This window comes from Lepus europaeus, chromosome 12, assembly GCF_033115175.1.
Source record: "Lepus europaeus isolate LE1 chromosome 12, mLepTim1.pri, whole genome shotgun sequence".
NCBI lineage: Eukaryota > Metazoa > Chordata > Mammalia > Lagomorpha > Leporidae > Lepus > Lepus europaeus.
Genome location: NC_084838.1, coordinates 57,463,748 through 57,483,147, shown reverse-complemented (window position 1 = coordinate 57,483,147; position 19,400 = coordinate 57,463,748). Strand labels below are relative to the sequence as shown.

The window sequence follows — 19,400 nt, the reverse complement described above, 5'->3', positions numbered from 1 at the left end:
GACTGTGAGCACTTTGAAGGTACAGACGGACTTTCTTGGGTCAGATATGGCTTGGTGCAGAAAAGACTTTGCCAGTATATTCTAATGATGTTGTTCCCTCAAGAATGATTGAGATGTTTTCAGTTTTTGAAATTTAACATGTGTGATCACTTTTATATGAAAAACAAAGTAAATAAAAAGTGAGTAGGTTTGTAATTTTCCTCTCACCACCAGGCTTTGCATGGCTGTCAGCCTGACTGCTACACACGATGTGGTTCTAAGCTCAGTGATGTTTCCCTTTAGGAATTCTTCATAACTCCTACTCCCACAGGTTAAGACAGAGCCATATTTCTGTGACTGGCTGTAGTCCCCCATCATGGCACTTTAGTTACTTTTAAAATATACTTTACCCTCAGTTATTGCAAAATTTGTAAAAGCAGAGACCATAACCAGCTTGTGGACTGCTATATCCGGGCACAGGGTGGCAGGGTTGGGATGGGGTCCTTTCCTGATAATGCTCCTTGTGTCGGTCTATGATTCTGAGCCCAAAGTTTAAGTAGAAGCCTATTTGAAATAGTGTGAGATGAAATGTCAGCTACTGAATGCCAGAAGTTCCTTTAATTGTATTTCTCTCAAGGATTTCCCTACAGAAGTGATCCTAGGCACAGTCCCAGGAATTGATTGACCCAACTCTTTTGATAATGAACCTGAGGAGCTCAGGTGGCTTAGTATCAGTTAAGTCATGGACTTTCTCTATCATTAACAAAACTAGAATAACTCTCTGAGCATCTTATTTTATAAAAATAAAAGCAAAAAAGTTTAAATGCTGAGGCACAAAACTAATTTTCAGATTCATTTGTGTGCTAGAGAAGCAATTAATAAATCTTTAATGAATGTAGTATTTTTGTTCTTCATGGATCTGTTTATGGTCAGAATTTTAGTTGAGAAGTGTTCACATAAAATTATATAGAATAGTTTTGGTATAAGATATATACGGTGTAAGCTCATGCTGCAAGTATTTACAATTGCATATTTCAATCCACAGACCCCTAGAATTGAGATGTAAGATTAAAATAAAACTTAGGGATGATTCAGGAGTTTTCAAAATGATCTCCAAGAAGTCACCCTGCTCTACAGTCACCACAAGGGTCACCACATTGAAGAGGGGTCAGGCAAGGGCAAGTAGGCAAGGGGTCTGAGTCCTTAGCCTTTCACCAAGAATGGCTTTGCCTTTTCGGTGTAATTCCTCATAAGATGTTAAGGGAAAGGGAGAGGTCACTTTTTTTTTAATGTATATATAACCGTACCCTCTACCACACATTACAAGGAAGGGTGTTGAGGCCCAGAAATGTGAGGTCCAGTTTTTAGTAGTTGAGCCAGCCTGCAGGCCTTGGAAGATCTGATTGTCCATCCAGCCCTGATTGTCCATCCATGCCACACCACCTCCTTTGAAAGCCTGTTCTCTTTGTCCTCAGCTTCCCGAGCTAAGCTCAGCATGATCAACACCATGTCTAAAATCCGTGGCCAGGAGAAGGGGCCAGGCTACCCTCAGGCAGAGGCACTGCTCGCAGAGGCCATGCTCAAGTTTGGAAGAGAGCTTGGAGATGACTGCAACTTCGGTAAGGAGTGTTCTGCCATGTTTCACTTCTGTCAGTTGTCCTTGGGTGTTGTAATGCAGGAAGGAAACTGTGTAGGAAGTTAGTCAACCTCTTTTATATTTTGATTCTCAGGTTTAGATCTTTATACAGGGACCAGAAATTTATTTTCAGAATTGTTGTTTTTATTATTAGAGAGGGAGTGGGGAGAGGGAGAGGGAGAGGGTGAGGGAGAGAGAGAGAGACACCAGGTGTTCACTCCCATCCACTGGTTTAATCCTGAAATGCTTGCAGTCGTCATTGTGGGAGTGGGAACGAGGAACTTGACCCACATCTCCCACATTTATGGTAGGAACCCGACTACTTGAGCTAGCACTGCTGCGTCCCAGGGTATACATTAGTAAGAAGCTAGAGTCAGTAGCCTACAATAAACTGTGCAAAGCAGGAAAGACACACTCTCCCCAGGGCATTATGCATCCTCTTGTCTGTGTGGTGCCCACAACACAGATGATGGTCTCTGGGCTTTCATCTGGGAATGGACCTGTTAATGCAAATGCAATTCTCATCTTTGTTCTTTCATGAAAAAAGTTCTTCATTCTCCCCTTCCAGGTCCAGCTCTGGGTGAGGTAGGTGAGGCTATGCGGGAGCTTTCGGAGGTGAAAGACTCTTTGGACATGGAAGTGAAGCAGAACTTCATTGACCCCCTGCAGAATCTTCATGACAAAGATCTGAGGGAAATTCAAGTAGGTACAACCAGGCCCCTGGGAAGTGGGCAGTTGAAAACCACACAGATGGTATGGATGCCTGTTTCCCTGGAAACCCTTTTTTGTTGTTGCTGCTTTCCATGTATGAACCTGCCTGATATGTAGTGGTATTTTTTTTTTTAACTGTAAAACAGTCAAACTCACACTGATATCATTATTCTAGTTTAAACCTTACTCAGTTGTGCCACTTACTCAAGGTCACGTGGTTAGTGAGTGGCAGCCATACCCTGATTCCAGGGCTCCACCCTACAGCTGACTACAAGCTCAAATGATTTAAAGGACCATTCCTTCCAAAAGTTAATTTGGATCAGGGCATGGGTGGAGGCAGTGGGAGGAAAGGTCTAGGATATTATTCTTTTTTTCCTTCTTATTTCTTCATCATGCTCTACTCTGTTTTTATCTCCTTCCCTTCCACTCCACACATACCCAGGAACCAGGGAAAATCCAACATTTTCTTCTCCCTGATAGCAGTGGGAGATGGCAGCTGCCAGGACAAAAGTCATCTTTAGCTTTGGGAACTGTTTTCCTCCCTGTCACTAGAGGTTAGGAAGAGGTTGGGCAGCCACCAATTGGGGTTGATGCAAGGAGCCATTGAAGCTTCATGTGGAATGTTAGATAGCATCTCTTGAGAGTTCCCTTCCAACTTAGATTTTGTGGGTTAGTTGCATCATCTATTGAGTGGGAGGCTTAGGTTGAGTCACTGGTTCCTCAGAAACCTCATGCGTCAACTGGGGCAGGTGTTAAAATGTGGATTCGTGGTCCCTAGCCCACAGTATTCCTATTGGCATGATCAGGAATCCATGTTTTGAATAAGCAGTTTACATGATTTTAGAAGATAGGACTGCTTCAAAGATAAAGTCCATTCACAACGGACATTCTAGGAATCAGAATCTATAAGAATGCCATTCTGTCTCACATTGCTTCAAGGAAAGTATTCCTCTGCCTTCTCATGAGCTACCATTTCTCTTGAAGATGGGGATGTGTGGTTCTTTTGATGACTGTAGGATGTGCACGAATACTCCCTGCTTACATCATGGGAAGGAAAGGTGTAATCCAGGTTGATTTTGGCCTGACGAGACAAGAACATGAAAGGCATTGATATTTCCCATATTTTTTTCTTGTTCTAAAATGATTTTTAAGGATGTTCCCCCCTTAGCATTTGCCTTGCAGGTACAGGTTTCTTCATTTTTATGGTGATGTGATATTTTAAAAACCAGCCTGTCTTATTTTGCAAGTTAATAGGCATGATGGGGAAGCGAGTTGCAAATGGTACTTTTCCATAAATCCCTTCAAAGCCTTGTCCTGCTGTTGGCTTTTTCAGCATCATCTAAAGAAGCTGGAGGGCCGACGCCTGGACTTCGACTATAAGAAGAAACGGCAAGGCAAGATTCCAGATGAAGAGCTCCGTCAGGCCCTGGAGAAATTTGATGAGTCCAAAGAGATTGCTGAATCCAGCATGTTCAATCTCCTGGAGATGGATGTAAGTGACCTCCTGTGATTTTAATTTAATTGTATCATTAGGGTACAAGATTAAGGTGCTAAAGGGTATTTCCTTGAAAATGTTAATATCTGAATACAGTATGCAGTGCGAACTTCAGTGTATGTTTCTCTTAAATAATTCTGAGTGGTAAAGGAGACTGAGAAATGGTAAGGACTTTATGTATTCCTGTAAGTTGATTTAACCCAGTTTTTTATTCACTAATGAATCTTAAAGTATTATCAGTAGTGGGAAGATTAAGAATGTTTCTGATGATCCATAAATGCAAAAATTTAAAATATATTCTATTGAAAAGTAGAGCAGTTCGGCTTGAGATTCTTAAATATCAATGGACATACATTGAGTGCCCCATATAGTTTAAAATTTTTCTACATTTAGAAGTAAAGTTGATATTTCATTTGAAAGAGGAATTTTTATTGATGTAGATGATTATAGCATAAGATATGAAATCTGATGTATGGTTTAAAAGTTGCTTTCATATTTTCAGAGTACTGCATTTAAACATTACTTTCTGTAGAATTCTTTTTACTTCAGAGCCATGAGAACTATCATTTCTTCCAACCACTTGCGTAGGAAGACCTGAGAAGCCAGCTCTCTTGTCCTTGTTCATCTCTAGCTCCCACATCACCAGTGATCAGTTTCTGCCAAGATGTTTATAGAGCCTTTATGTACTTTTGAATTAGTCATGGTTCTTCAGAGAAACCAAACCAATAGTATATACATGTAGATATAGATACATAAAAGAGGACTATCAGTAGAATTGACTCACCAGATTACAGATACTCAGATGTCCCACCATATGCTTTCTGCAAGAGGGAGAATCACAGAAGCCAATGAGAACTGGCGTGGCTCAGTCCAAGAATGAAGCCTCAGCATCTAGGATGGTGAAGATGTAACTTTCAATCTGTCTTTCCTTGCTTCCTCTCTCCCTCCCTCCTTCCCTCTCTTCCCTTCTCTCTCCTCCCTTCTCTTCTCCTTTCCTCTTTTCCACTTTCCTTCCCTCCCTCTCTCCCTTACTTCCTTCCTCACACAGAGAGAGACAGAGTCGGACAGACATGCAGAGGTGCCATGTGCTGATATTTACTCCCTAAACGCCCACCACAGCCATGGCTGAGCCAGGCTGAATCTGGGAGCCAAGAACTCAACCCAGGTCTTCCACATGGTTGTGAGAGCATCAACTACTTGAACCTATGACATGCTGCTCCCTAGAATATAAGTTAACAGGAAGGTGGAATTGGGAGCAGAAACAGCACTTGAACCCAGGCACTCTAATATGAACTGCAGGCATCCCAACCAGCAGCTTAACCATTAGGCCAAATGCTCATCCCATAACTCAGTTTGAGCCTGGAAGCTTAAGAGCCTGAGGTTGGGGTATGCTACTGGTAAACTCTGAGAGTCTGAAGGCTGGAGACATAGGAGCTCTGATGTCCAAGAGCAGGAAAAGATGGGGACACCAGCCTCAGGAGAGGGAAAGAGAGAATGAGAATAGACAAGAGAATCTGGCTTTTTGTTCTTTCTGGGCCCTTGCCTGATAGGCACATTGGGTTAGGGTGGATCTTCCTTACTCAGTGCACTGATACATGAATCTCTTCCACATACACACTCACAGAAATAGTCTCTACCAGCCATATCAGTACTCCTTAGTCCAGTCAAACTGACACCTAAAATTAGCCACCACGTTACTTAACTGACTTACTCCTGGTGCCAGCAGGGGAGGCATGTTGAGTTTATCCAGACTCTTCTATCAGCTATTAACAGTATGGACTTGCATGTACTAAAGGAACTCATGTCCTGCTAACTACTCAAGAGTACTGCTATGGTTATGAGGGATGGCCTAAATCAAGGGCGCCTTCCCTATACACCGGGCCCTGTCCAACCCCCACTTGGGGGTCACATGGCCTCCGTTGATGTGGAGGCTGCTATTCAGCTCAATCACAGCACAAGACATAAATGAAGAGTAGCCAAGGATGTTTAGAATATTAAAGCTGGAATGGACTCAAGATGTCACCTGCTGAAGTCCCCTGACAGTACAAATGGCACTCAGCACAGATTTTTCCATCATACCATACTGCCTTTCGTGGTGCCTTATGAGAAAGTAGTTATTCACATTTTTGTTAACAGCATTAATATTAACAGTTTGACAAGTATGAAGAGTCCTTTATTCAGTGCATCTTTTTTATAGGAAATAAACAAAGGAAGCCAAATTCTAATCAGAAGATTATAGCAAAGCATGAGACTTTTTAAACTGAGTTAAGTAATCTTTTGAGGATTCTTAGTAACATTGTTTCACCTCATGGTACTGAGTTCCAAGCATTGGCATGTGTCCTTATCTTTAATCGATTTGGAACCTGCCAAACATTTTTTCTTAGCCTGGCTCACCACACTGTCATCAGCAAGACCCAGCATTGGGCTGTGCATTGGAGACAGCTCTGTTGTATGTAATAGTCCCTTACAGACAGTAATCTGGTAACAAATGCGTAATTGTCCTGTCAACCTGCAGATTGAACAGGTGAGCCAGCTCTCTGCGCTTGTGCAAGCCCAGCTGGAGTACCACAAACAGGCAGTCCAGATCCTGCAGCAAGTCACTGTCAGACTGGAAGAAAGGTATTCTGTACTTCTGTGCTTTTCACATTTGCATGTTCATGCTATAAAATGATACATATGGAAGAGAAATTAGTAAAATGTATTTGGGGATAAACTTCTGCTCAAAATCCTGCTGTTCCTACAAAGGTACCTTTTAGGTTGTTTGTTTTGACTTACTTTATCTTGTGCTTTGTTTCATTTTGTTCCATTGAGTCTTATGATACTTGGATTTTCTTTGGCTGCCACAAAGGAATCTGCAGAATGCTACCGACAATAGTGGATCGTATCTGTAGAACAGATACTCTGTGTGAATGCTGAATGTGTATCATCATCAGTCTTACAACCACCATGTAAGCCAAGTATTTTTAGCCTTAACTAGTGGATGAGCCAGCTGAGGCTCACAGAGTAAAGTAACTAGCCCAGGATCACACAGTGGTGCAGCTGGGGTTCACAGTCAAACATAACCTGTTTGTAAGCCTCTATCTTATCCTACTGTGTATATCTCTGAACAGTGAAATCTTTCTTCCCCCATCGGAGAGGGTAGCCTGAGCCACTCTATGCAATAACCCTGTACTGTAAAATGAATACAGGGTGACTTACAATGGTGTTCATCTTGTTAAACCCAAAGTAAAAAATGAATTTAATATACCTAATTTACAAAACACCATAGCTTAGCAAGACAGCACACTGTAGAGGATCAGTTGTTTTGCCATCTTGACTGAGTGGCTAGCTGGGGGCTGTGGCCTGTTGCTGCTGCCCAGTGTGACAACAGAGTAGCACAATGGCATTTTACCTGCTCAATAGGAGATCAGAATTTGAAGTATAGTTCCTATTGAGTGCATATCATTTTCACACCCTCATAAAGTTAGAAAATCTTGTCAAACCATCATAATTTGAGGACATGCACTATTTTATTTAGCCGCATGAAGCAGGAGGATTTTGCTAAGCATACATACTTCAAAGGTTTGGCTCAGTGGCCTTTATTCTCAGATTGTGGTCAGATTAGACTTCCAGGTCTGATTAGATGGCTAAGCACACAGAGGGATGCCAGTCAGATGGTGCTGCCATGCTGAGAATGTCGCCTGTTCCCCTGTGGGGCTGTCTCCTTTCCTCGGGGTCTTCTCGATTAGTGCCTTCATTGTGGAACTCCCTTCAGTGCAGCCTTGTAGAACTGCCTATGACTCTGAAGCCTCCAGAAAGGCTTGCAGGCATCCCATCCAGACACTAAAGACGTCTTGTGTATCCCGTGACATCTGTTGAACACGAAGGGACCACTTTCCTCTTCTTCCCCTGACAGGTGTATGTGGAGTTCACAGTCAGTATCATTCCACAGGCACCACACCCTAAACCTCTCTCACCCTCACAGATCTCTTGTGTATTTTGTTTATTGAATATCTGAAACTCTGGAAAATATTTAGGGATGCATATATTTGTTGGCCCCACCCATCCACTTCCCTTGCTGTATCACACTGAGGGTGCTAAATTCCCTCCCTCTCTGTCTTCTCTTGTTGGACAGGGAATAGGTTTCTTCCTCATGTCCATCTGACTCTTGCATATCTTTTACCCTTCCTTAAAACTTTTCCGCCTTCCTTATGGAGTGAAGGATCCCTCCCTCTCCTTACCCCTCGTGTTCCTGTGGCCCTTGGCGGATACATATCTGTATCAGAACTTACTTTAGGGTAGTTGTTTATGTTCAACCTCCCCTACAGATCATTAGATGTGTGAGGGCAAGAACTGTGTCTTACTGTTTGTTCCTGGCACTAGCCTAGTGAACATGTGCTTAAAGAGCTCTGAATAGGGTAGGGGTAGGGATTGTGGTGCAGTGGGTTAAGCCACTGTGTGGGATGCCCATATTCCATGTCAGAATGCAGTTCAGGTCTCAGCTACTCTGCTTTTAATCTGGCTCCCAGCTAATGGGCTAGGAAACAGCAGATGATGGCTCAAGGACTAGAGTTCCTTACACCCATAAGGGAGATCCTGATGGAGCTCCTGGCTCCTGGCTTCAGCCTGGCCCAACCCTGGCTATTGGGACCATTTGGGGAATAGACCTGTGGCTGGAAGATTCGCTCTCGCTCTCACTTTCCCTTTCAAATAAATAAATCTTTAAAAAAGAGAGAGAGAGAGCTCTATGTAAATATGGGAGGAAATGAGGGATTGAGAGATAGAATGAAGACAGTATGGCTGTGGCCTAGTGAGACATCTCAGTATCACAGACATGCTTTTTGGATTTCCTGTGCCCTTTCCTGGTAGATTTGTGGGAGACTCAGACACTTGATGGATGGTATAGCTTTTGTTTTCACTTCCCATTTAACTTCATCATCTCTTCCCCGTTTTCTTTTCCATACAGAATAAGACAAGCTTCTTCTCAGCCTAGGAGAGAATATCAGCCTAAACCCCGCATGAGCCTGGAATTTCCCACTGGAGACAGTAGTCAGCCCAATGGGGGTCTCTCCCACACGGGCACTCCCAAACCCGCAGGTAAGCTGCTGAGGCCTGCAGACTCCATTGCATGGGCCCTTGGCAAATCTGTTGGCACCTTTCCAGAAATCCTAGGCACAATCAAATCTAGCTGCATAAGAGATACACAGTAATCCATTTCTTACAGGGTGGTTTGTCAGGTGCACTGTTAAAGGAATAATTTCCACTTTTCTTTCCCTCCCCCTCCTCCTTCTGTATCTGTAATTTAAAAAACTCCCCTCACATGTCCCTTTTCTCCTCCTTGGTCACCAGCACACACTAACGTCCTGACGAACACTTTTGAGTTTGACTGTCCTTTGCAGTCGTAAGTCACCCTAAGTTGTGGGCTTGTTGCAGGGAGTGTCATCTTTTTTTTTATTCTTGCTTTTTTACCTTTTGTGAATCCAGCATGCACCAAAATGAAAGCTTGGGCGGTGTGTGCCCACAGGCATTCACATGTCACCCACAGACAGCAGCTCCAGGAACATGAGTCGGACTTCTTGAGTGGCAGGAGCATAAGGTTGAATGCATTTGCATAGAGATACATTTCGAACCTCAACACTTGCTAGGTTCCCTTTCCCACCCCCTCATGCCTGAACAGTTGATCTTGCTGTGGTCCTGTGATTGGTATAATAATAGCTAGATTGTATTTCATCTCCCAAACATTGATTCATACCAATGATGAGTTCTTTTTGTTGTCACCCTCTCCACCTTCTACACACAGATTGAACCAAAGCTTGTATTGACATTTTCAACCTTGCTTAGTTGAAGAAGTGGGAGCTGTCTTAAACTAGATAACGATTGTTAAAGATGTGGCTTTCTCCTATTCTAGTATCCACACTGCTCTTTGTTCTACAGTAGAAAACTTTGTGTAAGATCCTCTCAGGAAACTGGTAAAAAAAAAAAAAAATGCGAGAGAGATGCCTGACCCAGCAGGTGGCGCTCTCACCTTTGTACTCTGCTGCTCCTTGTGTGTGGTGCAAAGACTGTTAGCTGGCTCTGAGGGCCAGTCATGTAAATTGACTGCACCTGTGCTTCTCCCTGCCCAGAAACCAATCACATATCTCACTTTTCCTTTGGTGAATCATTAATATGCTGGTTTCTCTAAGCCAAAATTCATCCCTTTGTTCCCTTCTAAGTTACCTATGCATTTGTCTCAGTCTATATGTGTATATTTATGCCTACTATATAAATTTATCATTTAAAATCTCTTTTAAGGTATGATTCCATTCTTCATTATTTTACTCAAAGTAGAATATATTATTGTTATATGCCATGGCTCCAGTGCATGGCTCATATGCAACACTTTACCAAGTATAAATTACTTAATTTTTATTTACTTTCATTTAATAGCCACAGAGGAATGTGAAGTAATTTCTACTCTTACTTCCAATTTTAGATGGAGTGAAGTATCAGGGTCACACAAAGTAAGAATTTGAACCCAGTGTTTTTTATTATTTTGGAGTATGAAAACTGAACTATTATTCTGAGATTGCCAAGAATTGCCCTTGTAATTAGCTGTACTATTTCAAATGTACAAAAACTTCTGGCCATGCTGTGTTACTAACCTAAATCTTGTTATGAACATTTTGAGTCACTGCGTCTCCTGTCATTCAGCATTGTCAGGAAGGCAAATGTCAGTGAACTCTGTTGTCATAAGAATAGATGGGACTGCTTTTCACACTGGGAACAGAGACAGCAGTTGTATGCAAAGATCTGCAAAGGCTTTGGCAAGCTTGTAGGGGACAAAGTGCCTTGGCAACTAAATTGGGGTTTAGTCCTAAGAGGAAGCTTCTGCAGTAGGAGGAATGAGGAGGAAAGAGGGGATATGACAAGCTGGGGAGGGGTACAGCGGGTGGTGGACACTGTGGGTTAAATATCATTTGTGCTTCTGTGTTCTTCTCTCCTACTCTGACTCCCAGGTGCCCCAATGGATCAGCCCTGCTGCCGAGCTCTGTACGACTTTGAACCTGAGAATGAAGGGGAGTTGGGCTTTAAGGAGGGTGATATCATCACACTCACTAATCAGATTGATGAGAACTGGTATGAAGGGATGCTTCATGGCCAGTCAGGCTTTTTCCCCATCAATTATGTGGAAATACTGGTTGCCCTGCCCCATTAGGGAGTTACGTGGTTGGCTCACCTCCTCCTGACCCAGGTAGTTACGTTTAACCACTGCTTTGGTAATGCTGCTTACAACACATCTCAAGTGCAGGCTGCAGTGGTCCAAGTCATCAAGCCCTGCCAAGTTTCTGGTTGACTTGTGTGCTCCGACAAGAGGCATGGTGATGGGTGGTATCTTCCTCGCCTGGTGGGCATGGCATGTGCTGTTTCTAAATGCCACCTGAGACCAGCCAGTAGTCTGTTTACAGTTTACACAGTTCTCAGGAGGCTGTGGTTCCTTAGAATATGACCGTGAGCCACATTCACAGAAAAAACATCCTACTGAAGATATTGTCTATCACCCGGGGCCATCTCAAGGTCTCAAGTTCTCCTTTTAAAGAGGGGAAAGGTCTTGCTTTCACATCGTCCCTTCCCAAACAAATATGTGAGTCACAGAGTTGTCAAAGAAAGTCTCCCTCACCAGCAAATTGTCTTCTGGTCTGAATGAGTAGAACGTGTTCGTTGTGGGTTCAAAAAATTCTCTGAAAATAGTCACCTTTATTTCTCCCACTTCTGCCTACTTTTGAGGTACAGCCAGGTTTCTCCCCAACCCTGTGCTATTAAAGCCAGGGAGGGCATTTCCATTTACTTCTCAGTGAGAGAGTTAGCAGTCAGCATATTGTGGGAGAGGCTGAAAAGAGAGGTGTTGGGAAGAGATCTGCTTTCCAAGCTTACATTTCTTGCTGTACAGAAATCATGTCTATATCTAGGCCACGTCTGCAGGGTACAGGAGAGGGGGATCAGCTATCTCCACTTCGGTTTTGTTTCTGAGTCATGTGTTTTGTGAATCCGTTTGGCACAGAGACTTAAGGAGAAGGACACTAATAACCGTTTCCCACTGCTCCATAGATAAAGAGACACTTGATGTCTTTCCTTTCCACTTCAACCTTGTGTTCTTTGAACATCATTTGTGCGTATTCTGCCCTCAATGAGGACCAAATAAGGATGATCTTTGTGCTTAGCAGTTTAAGGTATGTGGCTGCATATGCAAAACTCTTTCCCAGGTCAGTCCTTCCTTTTACATCCGTCCTTCCTATTCCACCCCCATTTTGTGTGTACAGTGCTGTGTGTAAGCTTATCAGTGTTTTCCCCTGTATCAACCATGAACGTCCTGTTAGAAATCCAGAGTTCTATTTATCTAGCTGTACAGACTCTGACTTCAGAGGTTTAATGTGCTGCTTCCGACGTGCCACCTGCAGTAGTGGATCATGTGGAGTGAAAGGCAAATCTTACTGCTTAATGTATAAACTCTCGCCATGGGAAGCGTTACTGTTTCCAATAAATATTGCTGAAGACAGAACCAAAGACTCTGCTCCTTCATTTTGTGTCAGTTCTTTGGGTCCAACAATGGGTGGATTAGGGCTTGTCTTCATTGCTCTTTGATGTAACCAAACCCGACCTAGCTCCAGCTTCAAATCTGCCTCTCTCTGAGCAGGGGAAGTTCCAACAGCAAGAAATGAGCTAGCCTGGACACTGGTAACTTCTAGGAAATCCAAGGAAGAAGAAGAATTTGGGAGACCTGATAAGAAATGAGATGATTGTCAATGGTGATATCAGAAGAATGTCAGGGACAAATAAAATATGCTATGTCAACCTGTCCTCTGTTTTGTTTTGTTCTTGAAGAGAAAGAAATAGACAAGGAAATACAGTTTAGTCAAGGTCTAACAGGCATTCTTTGTTCTTGATGTATATGTGTGGTGCAGGAGTAGGTGGGTGGAACAGAGGAGTGGTGCACACAGAATATATCCATGTATTTACTGAGCTCCTGAGATAATGAACATGTTCTTGATGTATTTGTTAAGTGCCCTTTGTAGTCTTCTGTACAAAGGCCAATAATTCATATTTTCTAATCTAGCATGAACGGCTTTAATCTAATCTTCTAAATTCTATATGTGAACTAGTCTAGCATGAAAATATTTTTGCTAGCTCTATGAGTTTTTAGTGTGTTACGAATTCATTGTTTAAGTCAAGAAAAGAAGTTACCAATGACCTTATGCATATACAAAACGCAGAAGAATCCAGTGATAAACTGTTAGAATAGATACCTGAACTTAATAGTTTTACTGGATTTAAGATGTGTTTAAAATATTTTATTGTTATATATTAATAACTAATTAGAAAAATATAATTTAGAAAATATCTACAAATCAAAAAACCCATTGATAGACATTGACCTAGATTATCCATGATCTTTACATAGAAAACTATGAAACATATTTGTGAAAGGCATTCTGTGTTCATGGATTAGAAAAGTCAGTAACATAAAGTATTTTTTCTCCCTAAACTTATCTGTGAATTCAGTGCAGTTTTAGTTAAAATCTCAGGGAGTTGGTTTCTTTGTGTTTGAAAATTAACAAATTGAATCGTAAACCTGTTGTAAAATTTATCTGAAAAAGCATTATTTGCCATGCCACACTCAAGATGCCCTATCTCGTCAGACCTAAAACATTTTAAAGTTATAGTAATTAAGATAGTGTGATATTGATGTAGTAATATGTAATCTGAATGGTATACCAAGTCGACAAAGAGATATACATTTGGACCAATAATGCATTGTTATCTTTCATGTGATACACTGATTTCAGCTATGCCTGTTTAATACTATTTCCATGACCCTAAAGGGAAGCTAACAGCAAGGCCCTGCATCAGATGAAATGATGAAATAATCTTATTCGGAGCCAATGTGTAATGAAAAAAAAAAAAAATTCCTTTGGCTGCAGAATCCAGAAAGGACTCAATCTTTAAGGGAGTCGTTTGGAGATCAGTAGGGATGTATGTAGCAAATTCAGAACTGTTTGATGTCCTTGTTTTTATGAAAGTGTAGTGAGTATCTTTTCACAAAGCTTTAAATATAGAAAACAATAATTAACGGTGAAATACCACTTAAAGTTTAATTTATCCTAACTTGTTCTTCATCTGATTACAGGATAAACTAATTAAAGTGGAGCTAAATTAAAATGGTAAACAAGTTTCAGTGTAGCTGCCGTCTCTATTTTTCGAATAGGTTTAATAGAACTTAAAGAAAAAACTGGAAAATACTTAGTTTCCCTTATAAATAAGTAGAGTGTAAGAATTATGTGACCAAGAGTGGAAGTTTCCCTGGAACACTGAAGCCTACATCCTGGGATGTGCCGAGTCCTCTGCTGTGTGTGCTGTGTAGGAAATCAGGATTACCTCAGGGGTGTATTTTGAGTGTTCCGGATGGAACCACGTGGACACTTTTAAAGCACATCCATTAGCCAGTTAATGACTACAGTATGACTTTCTTCTCTTGGGGTTGGTAAGGTGATGTTGGAAGGATTTGTGCTGAAGAAGGATGCTGTGGAAACCATTGGGAGTTCTGGATGATGGTTGGTGAAGAAGAATTAACAATCCAACAAGGCCATGCCAGCAATTCAAGCCTGGTTGTTGGGAACCAGTCATGACCCCTAGGTTAAAGGAGCTGTCAGGCAAGGAACATAACAAATCTGTTTTAACAGCCCATTGAATGCTAACCACTTGATGGCCATGCTGTGGAATTCATGGCCAGCTGTTTGCCTGCCACTGGGGCAGGAGAGAGCTGTGGCTCCTGACAGGAGTGGAGCCAGTTGTGAGCTTTGGAAACAAAAGAATGGAGAGCAGCATCTCAATACCATGTTCTCAGAAAGGAAGGTGAACACAGTGACTCACTCGAATTTGGGAAAAGGCCAGAGAATCCATTTTTAACAATTCCGCCTAGCGATTGTTAAGTGCATCTGTTATCAACGTATCTAACTCCATCTGGACTGGTGGAGATAAGAAACCAGAAAGGCACCTAGGGTCTCCTAAAGTTACCTGATGATGAGAGTCACCTCGGGGTAATTGTGGTGCAGACTGAATTTCCAGATTCTCATACCAGATGCTCAGAATCACCCATAGGGGTGTGGGGAGTTCTTACCATCAGAAAAGTTTAGGAAGAAAACATAGTGCATCTAAAGCACTGATGTGCATCAGAATCAGCCCAGTGTAGAGCTTTGTATTTTTTCCTCCTTGAAGTCTTTATTTAGTGGAGCATAAAAGCTTTGACTAAAACGTAAGTTAAAAATATGTTTCCTCAAAATCTAAAAACAGGGAGGGAGGGAATTATTATATTCTTAGAATTGTAACCATGAACTACATTGAATCTGTCCTCTTTGTGTTAATATCACATTAATATGAGAATTGATACGAATTGTGTTGTAGTAATTATACATTTGCTGTGACCCTTAGAATCTAATGAATTAATAATTTCCTTTAAAAAATGTATAAGAAAACAGCTAAACACAGTGAACTGTAAAGAAGACTTCCATACAGAAAAATCAAACAAGAGATCTGAAAACTGACGAATAATAGAGTGAAAACATGAAAATTAAAAATGAATTTGGAAAAAAAAAGATCTGAGTCTTGTTAAAAATACGTGCTCAGACTGTATTCCTAGATACTCTTAATTCAGTACATCTGGACAGCATTCTCAAGAATGGGCATTTCCTACAAGCTCCATGGTGGTGCTTTGCCAGTCTCTGACCCTGCTTGGGGTAGTACCACCTAGGAAGAGCCAGCTGTTACCTGGTATTTAGGCCCTGACTTGGAGGTTGAGAGGGGTGAGCAGATATAGACACACTGTTGGGTAATTCCCTACCCCACCCCCACTAAATTGTTCTTTGTGCTCACACACCAAATAGAGCTTTCTGAGGAGGATGTTGGCTGGGAAAGTCGAGGCCTGCTTTGCAGACCTGAGTGCTCCCACTTCAGTCAAGCTCTGATGGCTGCTTCCGCATATCTTGGAAAATCTGAGTATAGCATCTTCCCAAGGGGTGAGATACAGGCGAGTGTGGGACGCTCCTAGTCTATATAAAACTGCTTTAAACTAGCAACCAACTACTCACCAACCTCTTATTTACTATTTTTACTTCATTTGAGACATTCATGATTGATTGATTCAGTAACATCTGGTGCATGAATTTCCACCTTCCCTCAGAGCAGTCTTGCAAATGTAGGACTTCCGGTGTTTCTTCAAACTTTGCTGATGACAGAAGAGATGCACTGGATCTGGAATCTCCGCCTTTGTCCAAGCCATGCCTTTGTGCTTTGCCACTCTTTTCCTATGTCTCCGGAGGGAATCTGAGAGAGGTATGTCTATAGTTAGACCTGGGCTCCTCAGGTGATGTCGCTCTTGTTCTCATTTTGATCCAAGGGTCACACGTTTCAGTTGATAGTGACAGCAGAATCACGATAAGCATGTGGTAAAATGCAGGTTCCAGGGTCCTGACACTAGAGGTCCTGATTCAGTTAGAGTTGGACCAAGAGCTGCATGTTTAACGAGCATCTGGTCCCGCCCCCATGGTTCTTACACAGGTGGTCTTCAAGGCCACACCCGAGGGTACCTTGGCTCAGACAGGGGAGCTCTTTGTTTTCTGAGAATACCAAAGAGTGTCAGTGAATAGATGTGGATTTGCAACCAAGAAGGGGGAAGAGTAGCCAGGTTCCTTTCACCTGATAATGCAGGAGCTTCCAAGAACAGATAGTTAAAGGTATTTCAGAGATACATACTCCCTGACATCAGCAATAACATCTTTTTCTCAATTTATGTTTTTAGGAACAGCAGAAGCTCTGCAGTCTGTTACATAGGAAATAGAGATGGAAAGGAGGAACGTGGTTCAGGAGTCTGAGGAGACCAGGACTCGCTGACTTAACATGCCCAGTCACAAGTTTTGGTGCCTTCTGATGATTTTATATTGTATTTTACACTATTTCCTTAAAAAACAACAACAACAACAACAAACCACTAAGTAGTTTCAGGGAACATAGATTGCCCTCTGCTGGCCAAAAACAATTTAATTAGTTAGAAATCTAACAAATTTACTTAATGGTTTTATAAACATCCAGAGCATAAGATGTCCCTTTTCCTGCATGCCATGCTACTTAAACTATTGGTCCTTGAACCGCTTAGTCATTTTTAGCAGGTCTAATTGTCATATTGACATCTAGTCAAGTAATACCTGCTCTTCAGGAAGAGGGTCGGTCAAGCCCCTGCTTTTCTAACAAAGAAACCATGATTTTTCATCAGCATAGTTAGTTAAGATGAAGTGACTCGCAGCTTCCAATGGCTTCATGTTTGTAGTATAAGAATAATCCAAACTTGAAACTGCCTGATGCTTTGTAGCTAGCACTGTGGTCTCACCTCAGCTTTCTGAAACTAAACTGAAAAAGACATTCTGGGTCATAGTATTTCACCTTGGATAGCAACCTAACTGTAATCTCCAGAGATGGCAATACAAGTTAGGGTATCAATGATATTCTTAGAAGAAATAGTATCAAAGTCAACTTTATTGAGGTATAATTTACATATAAATTTACTTACCTAAAATGTACAGTGTAGTGATTTTCTGTTAAGTCATAGACTCATGCAACCATCTCTAAATTCCAATTTTGAAACATTCTCATCACCTTGGAATAATCTTTGCCCATGCACAGCTAATTTGTGCTTGTACCCCATACCCCATCTCTTGACAACCACTAATATGTGAATAATATGTAGTTTTTTAAAAGATATATTTATTTATTTGAAAGGCAGAGTGACGGAGGTGGAGAGAGAGAGAGATTCATGACTGGCAGGAATCCAAGTACTTCAGCTATCATCTACTGCCTCCCACGTGCATTAGCAGGAAATTATATTGGAAGTGGAGGTGAGACTTGATCCCAAGTACTCTGATAAGTAATGCAAGTGTTCCAAGCAGCAACTTAACCTGCAGCATAGTGCACCCCCCCCCATAATGTTCTAAAGTACAAGAAGTGAGACAATCTAGTTAAATGGAAAAAAAGGTTTTATTATCAAATAGTTCTGGTATGATTAGCTACCATCCCATGTAATGTGCTTAGCTCCATAAATCCCCCTTATCCACTATGCAAGATAGCTCCATCATCTCTACCCTATTTACTGCAGGTTGTTATCATGTCCAAGTTTCAAGGAGCTATCCCAGAAGCACATTAAGACTGGCTACAAGAGTGAATGCTGAAAAACAGGTGAGACACCCCATGCCCTTGAGTCTTCCCACTTCGGCTTTGTATTCCCTACAACGCATCCCCAGTGCCCCACTCTCAGCGCCGCTCTCAGGTATCTTCCTGTAGCTCCTACCAGTATGCCGTAGACCACTGTTCCTTCAATGGATAGGTCCTTTCTCCCAGAGCAGGGATTATATTCCCCTCTTCCTGGTGTACTGAACTGTAATACTTGATCAGCCTACAGGCAGCAGGAGCAGAGCTTGCAAAGCACCAGACTCAGGATTTCTAACAAGGGAGGGAAAGATTGCCTCTGATAGGATTATTCAAGCCTAGACCTAGACAACCCCATCACAGCTTTCTGGACCTCACTTCTCCTGGCTTGGCTATAGAGGAACTGCTGAGACTGTGCCTTCCATTTTCTTCATAGCCATGCCTCTTGGAGAGGTTCTGAACTGATTCCTACAGTCTACCCTGTACTGCATGGAATGAGGCCTCCTAAGAGCTTCGTGAGGATCTCTGTTTTTTCACTTTATAGTTGCCTGACACATAGCCATAATTTAGTTTTTCAAGGCCCTCAAGATAGCTATCAAAGCCAATCAATCCCACAGTTCTTATAACAGCCATTGTCCTGTACTATTCAAGTCCCATGTTTAACTCTTTACCTTCCTCTTGTACCCAAACCTGAGCCTCACAGGTAGAAGTCATTAATTGTGGTGCTGTGTCCTTCAAAGAAATATTTGCCATCTGGCTGGCGGGTAATATGTTCCAATATTCCATTTGCTTTATAGGGCCATTTCTGATCCTAACTTTTGAGGCCAGGAGCCAGGAGCTTCATCCAGGTCTCCCATGTGGGTGCAGAAGCCCAAGCCCTTGGGCCATCTTTTGCTGCTTTTATCAGGCCATTAGCAGGAAGCTGGATTGGAAGTGGAGCAGCTGGGACATGAACCGGCACCCATATGGGATGACAGTGTGGTAGGTGGTGGCTTTAACAGCTGTACCACAGTGCCGGCCCTGGTAAAATGGTTTTAAAGTAATGCACACTGTACACTATACCACACACCATGCAGCTTCTGCTCAGTCCATTTCTGCCCTTCTCCCTCCAGGTTTTGCAACTCTTGTTATATATAGGGATAATTACCTGTCACATCAGGGGAAGCTCCTTACTTGGAGGAAGGGTATTCTTGCTGGCATTTCCTGAGCCCCTGAGCAGGCTCACTAAGCATTCCCCTGCACCCAATTTGGCTCCTTTGGACAGGTCTTCCATGTTTTTGACTTTGACGATTATAGCTGTCTCCTAGCTTTGCTCAAAATAGCATTACTCCTATCAACTTTGTTTCTATCCTGTTTTGTATGACCTCCTGG

General features: G+C 42.1%; 1 protein-coding gene across 7 annotated transcripts in view; it reads left to right on the top strand.

Annotated features, from left to right (window-relative positions):
- The window catches only part of LOC133771829 (endophilin-A1), a 717,118-nt gene extending 704,787 nt beyond the window's left edge, over positions 1–12,331 (top strand). For all 7 annotated transcript variants that reach the window (XM_062208166.1, XM_062208164.1, XM_062208168.1 and 4 more), the window contains 6 exons: positions 1,455–1,598; positions 2,184–2,317; positions 3,660–3,818; positions 6,337–6,440; positions 8,767–8,897; positions 10,799–12,331. In XM_062208166.1, the coding sequence (XP_062064150.1) occupies positions 1,455–1,598; positions 2,184–2,317; positions 3,660–3,818; positions 6,337–6,440; positions 8,767–8,897; positions 10,799–10,998 (872 nt within the window). In that variant the 3' untranslated portion in view covers positions 10,999–12,331. The remainder of the gene's footprint in view (positions 1–1,454; positions 1,599–2,183; positions 2,318–3,659; positions 3,819–6,336; positions 6,441–8,766; positions 8,898–10,798) is intronic.
- Positions 12,332–19,400: the final 7,069 nt, after the last annotated feature.